General features: G+C 32.2%; 1 protein-coding gene across 1 annotated transcript; it reads right to left on the minus strand.

The window, feature by feature from the left end:
- Positions 1-369: 369 nt before the first annotated feature.
- LOC137743921 (isoeugenol synthase 1-like) lies at positions 370-1561 on the minus strand. Its single transcript, XM_068483849.1, has 3 exons — positions 1332-1561; positions 1037-1171; positions 370-879 (listed from the first exon to the last, which is right to left on the minus strand). The coding sequence occupies exons 1-3, from the start codon at positions 1518-1520 to the stop codon at positions 586-588; spliced, it is 618 nt and encodes a 205-aa protein (XP_068339950.1). The 5' UTR covers positions 1521-1561; the 3' UTR covers positions 370-585.
- Between the last annotated feature and the right edge of the window lie 4442 nt (positions 1562-6003).

Consider the following 6003-nt stretch of genomic DNA (forward strand, 5'->3'; position numbering starts at 1 on the left):
TGAGATCTTCTTCAGCTACTGTTATTATCTACGAGTCTTCAACCTAGATAAAGTCCACAATCTTTTAATTTTATTCAATTGAATTTTACATTAGAATATATATAGTACATTTACCATAATGAAATGGTAATAAAATAGGTCATTAACGACGATTTTTGTTAATACATTTTACTTCATTCCTCCCTCTTTCCTCTTTGCCACATTTCTTCATACCTATTTTTTACACACTTTGATATTATTTCTAGCTATGAAAGTGAAAATTGAAAACTCAATGAAATATTTATTCAAACAAGTCCTTAGAAATGGACAACATTTTTTGTAGCTGAAGGGTACTTCACACGGCAAAGTCTTTTCCATTTCGTTTGTCAAGCGAGGTAATCGGTGTAATTTTTTTAATATAATTGAAGAAGAAATAGAAGCTGTTGGGAATACAAAGGCAGTTCGGATTTAGGAGGAATGCGCTCTTAAAAGAAATACCACTATAGTAGTCAGTCAATTTTAACTTTTAAGAGTTATTGGTCTCGAGTTCAGTTCAATAGTCTTGAGAATTTTTAAAAAATAATTGAAAGAAAGAAAATGTGAAACTTATGTAAGGACAAGTGCATTAATATTTGTGGTCCAGAAGTGAAATACAACACTTGCAAGCTTACCCTTGGTTTCACCAGTGCCATGAACAATGACTTCCTCACGTTGTTCACGAGGATGAAGCAGATAATCAACAAAATATGCAGCACATGAGTTTGCACACACAGAAGTGTACGGAATTCTTGCTGCTTCCGTCGCCCTTCTAATCACCCTTTTATTCTCATGTAGAGCCTCGAAAGGCGGCAATGCGCTTGCTCTTTCTGGATCATCTCCAAACTCTGACGGAATAAATCTCTGATTTCACAGTCCCAACATGTATATATTGAACGTAGTTAGACATGAACATATATGTAAATGAACTTGACTGAGTAGTCTAGCAAAGAATATCCACATAATCAGTGATTCCAATTCACAGTCAACGCGAAAGAACATTTCTCACATATATTTTCACCTTTATATTACCGGCATCTTTGATGGCGTTGATAATTTTTAACTGTTGAAGATGCTGAGGCGCTGGCAGCGTAGATACTACAACATCAACTTGTCGAAGCGCTGCGACTAGCTTTTCGTGCTCATTGAGTTCACCCTGTTCAGTTCACACCATATCAAATTGGTTCTAACAGGTAATGCACATCCTAAGTATTGAATTGAGTAACTATATATAAAACATGATCAGTTAACTAGTAGGATTTAGCCAAATAAGAAATGAGAGGTTAATTCGCGTTACTATATATATAATTAATTACTTGGAAGATGGTGAGTCCCATGGCTTCATATTCTTTGTGCAGCTCAAGCTTGGAAGGGTCAGTGTTGGGTTTGATTGGTCGGGCGTAGACATAGGTTGGATGGCCCAAAGAAACGCTTGCTTTCACCATGTACTTGCCTAGATACCCTTTTGCTCCAAATATCAGTATCTTGCTCTTCTCACAAGCCATGACCTTCTTCAAAGATATTGTTCTTCTAAGCAAGGGCTATTGTGTTTAATATAGGGAAAAGGAGTGCATGATGAAGATAGAACACAAATTATATGGTGCTCTAGAGTATAGGAAATTTTGCGCATTTGAACTGTTGCATCTTGATTTTTGTCTTTTATTTTAATTTTTTTTATCAAAGATCAAACGGTTAAAAGACTTGGAGTATTCGATACTCTGAAGACCATAATAAATCTTGAAGATGAAAGTGGGTGAACTTTCACATCTTTGCACGTACGTGTCCTTGAAAAACATAGCATGCGAGAACTCAAATCGTTAGAGACCAATGGGCTTTTATCACAAATGATCCTTGAGATTGATCAAGCTCATCATTTTGGTCCCTCATTTTCAAAATCAATCAATGTCGTGCCTAACATTCACTACCGCACATCAATTTGGTCATTCCGTTTAAATTCTGTCAACTATTCTGTTAGTTTTAGGTGAGACCCACAAATCCAATAAAATTGTGACATGTGGATTACACAAAATAAAGGTTTTTCTCGCAAATGGTCTTCGAAATTGATGCAACTCCTCATTTTGGTCCTTGAGTTTCAAAGTTGATAAATTTGGTCCCTGACTTTCACTACCGCACATGCTAGTGTGGGATACTCGTCAGTTAGTTTGCTCTTAAAAACATAGTTTCTTATAGTTTGGCTCATGAATTTTAAGCCATTGGATGACGAGAAGACCTTACGTGATAGCTTTTGTGGGTTTTAGATTTTTTTGTATTTTACTCATCATAATTATCTTTGCACAATTTTGTTGGGAATATCTTTACTTAAAGATATCACGTTATCTTGAAATAATTTTTGTTGGGCAAGAAACAAGTGCAATGCAATCACCTTACGCTACCAAAACAATACTACTTGCCCCATCATTGTTATGGCCACAAATTGAAAGTTGAATTCTTTATAGCCACAAATTTATGAAATACAACTCGACACTCACCTTCTTGTTTCTAACTTGAATAATGCAAGCTAAAGTTTTCTCCATCATTGGTGTGACTTAATCAAGCATTTAAAATCATGAAATCATGAAAAAACAAGGTTACAAAAATTAATTGTCACATCATCATTATGACACAAAAATGTAGGTTTCTAATATTTCTTGTCACATCGTTATTATGGCACTCTAATGTAAGTTTCTAATAATAGTCATACGAAGGATCAATAGTTATACATATTTTTTATATTTCCTCTTGTCATTATATACTTTGTGCATGTACCCATTTTTTACATGCTTGGCTCATGACTTTGAAGCCAGTGCATGACGAGAAGACCTCACGTTCAAAACATCTTAAGAGGTGTATAATGTTGGTTATAAAAGAGGTCCTTAGCACGCAGATAATAATGTGAATAAATTAATTGTCAAATGAATTTTGCTTTTTAAACAAACGATATTATCTACACTAAAGGGAAGTGCGGTGGACTTAGTGTCACAATAGGCTAGTAATAATGTGATTCAATCAATTATTTATTAAATATTATTTTCTCTATTTTAAACACGTTCAAAACATTTTAAGAAGCGGGTAATGCCGGTTATAAAAAAGATCTTTTGCAAATGGATAATAATGTGATTAAATTACATTAAAATAGTCGTCAAATGATTGTAATTCTTTTTTAACAAACGACATTATCTACACTAAGGGGGAAGAGGTTGACTTAGCATCACAATAGGCTAGTAATAATGTGATTCAATTAGTTGTTTATTAAATATTATTTTCTCTATTTTTAAACACGTTCAAAACATTTTAAGAGGCTTGTAATGCCGGTTATAAAAAAGATCTTTCGCACATGGATAATAATGTGATTAAATTAGTTGTCAAATGATTGTTTTTTTTTTTGTTTTTAACAAATGTTATTCTCTACACTTAAGGGGAGGGGATGGGCTTAGCCTCACAATGAGCTAGCAATAATATTGATTCAATCAATTATTTATTAAATATTATTTTCTCTATTCTTATTGTAAATTCTATAGAGACCGATTTTATATGTGAATTCAGCTGGTATAATTGATTTATGAGGGGTTTCTTCTAGCATGATCTAAGATTATTCATTTACTTCAAATATTTGACTTTCCTTTTGTCAATTTACACATATAAATACATTTAAAACATGTAAATCGCACGTAGCACACCATAATTCAAAAAATGCCTTCGTGATTTTAATTAGTTTTTTTGTGTTGTTTTTCTATTTTTTATTTTTTAATTAGTACTTCACAATAGGCTATCAATAAAGTGGTTCCATTTCCCTATTTTAAAACACATTCCAAACATCTTAAGAGACATACAATGCCGGTTATAATATGATTAAATTAGTTGTCAGATGATTATTTTTTTTTTTTAACAAACAATATTCTCTACACTAAGGGGGATTCGGGGACTTAGCATCACAATGGGCTAGCAATAATGTGATTCAATTAGTTGTTTATTAAATATTATTTTCTCTATTTTTAAACTCATTCAAAATATCTTAAAAGGCGTGTAATGCTGGTTATAAAAAAGGTCTTTCGCACGAGGATAATAATGTGATTAAATTAGTTGTCAAATTATTATTTTTTTAATAAACGATATTATATACAGTAAAGGGGAGGGGTGGGCTTAGCCTCACAATAGGCTAGCAATAATGTGTTCAATCAGTTGTTTATTAAATATTATTTTCTCTATTTTTAAACACGTTCAAAACATCCTAAGAGGCGTGTAATGCCGGTTATAAAAAAAGGTCATTTGCATGCGGATAATATTGTGATTAAATTAGTTGTCAAATGATTGTTTTTTTTTTTTTTTTTTTTTTTTTTTTAACAAGCGTTATTGTGTACACTAAGGGGGAGGGGTGGGCTTAGCCTCACAATAGGCTAGCAATAATGTGATTTAATCAGTTGTTTATTAAATATTATTTTCTCTATTTTTAAACACCTTGAAAACATCCTAATAGGCATGTAATGCCGGGTATAAAAAAGGTCCTTTGCACGCGGATAATATTGTGATTAAATTAGTTTTCAAACGATTTTTTTTTTTTTTAATAAACGATATTATCTACACTAAAGGGGAGGGGATGAGCTTAGCCGCACAATAGACTAGCAATAATGTGATTCAATCAGTTGTTTATTAAATATTATTTTCTCTATTTTTAAACACGTTCAAAGCATCTTAAGAGGTGTGTAATACCGGTTATAAAAAAAAGGTCTTTTGCACGCGGATAATAATGTGATTAAATTACATTAAATTAGTTGTCAATTGTTTTTTTTTTTTAACAAACGATATTATCTACACTAAGGGGGAGATAGGTGGGCTTAGCCTCACAATGAGCTAGTAATAATGTGATTCAATCAGTTGTTTATTAAATACTATTTTCTCTACTTTTAAACACGTTCAAAGCATCTTAAGAGGAGTGTAATACCGGTTATAAAAAAGGTCTTCGCACGAGGATAATAATGTGATTAAATTAGTTGTCAAATGATTATTTTTTTTAACAAACGATATTATCTACACTAAAGAAGAGGGGTGGGTTTAGCCGCACAATAGGCTACCAATAATGCGGTTCAATCAATTGTTTATTAAATATTATTTTCTCTATTTTTAAACACGTTCAAAACATCCTAAGAGGCATGTAATGCCGGTTATAAAAAAAGGTTATTTGCACGCGGATACTAATGTGATTAAATTAGTTGTCAAATGAATTTTTTTTTTTTTTAACAAACGTTATTGTCCACACTAAGGAGGAGGGGGTGGGCTTAGCCTCACAATAGGCTAGCAACAATGTCATTCAATCAGTTGTTTATTAAATATTATTTTCTCTTTTTTTAAACACGTTCAAAACATCTTAAGAGGCGTGTAATGCCGGTTATAAAAAAAAAAATCTTTCGCACGCGGATAATAATGTGATTAAATTAATTGTCAAATGATTTTTTTCTTTTTTTGTTTTTTTAAAGATACGATATTATCTACACCAAAGGGGAGGGGGTGGGCTTAGCCTCACAATAGGCTAGGAATAATGTGATTCAATTAGTTGTTTAATAAATATTCTTTTCTCTATTTTTAAACACGTTTTAAACATCTTAAGAGGCGTGTAATGCTGGTTATAAAAAAGGTCCTTTGCACGCAGATAATATTGTGATTAAATTAGTTGTCAAATGATTTTTTTTTTTTTTTTAAAGATACGATATTATCTACACTAAAGGGGACGGGTGGGCTTAGCCTCACAATAGGCTAGGAATAATGTGATTCAATCAGTTGTTTAATAAATATTCTTTTCTCTATTTTTTAACACGTTAGAAACATCTTAAAAGGCGTGTAATGTCGGTTATTAAAAATGTCATTTGCACGCAGATAATATTGTGATTAAATTAGTTGTCAAATGATTGTTTGTTTGTTTTTTTTTTTTTAACAAACGTTATTCTCTACACTAAGGGAGAGGGGGTGGGTTTAGCCTCACAATGAGCTAGCAAT

This window comes from Pyrus communis, chromosome 8 (assembly GCF_963583255.1).
Source record: "Pyrus communis chromosome 8, drPyrComm1.1, whole genome shotgun sequence".
NCBI classification, from domain to species: Eukaryota; Viridiplantae; Streptophyta; class Magnoliopsida; order Rosales; family Rosaceae; genus Pyrus; species Pyrus communis.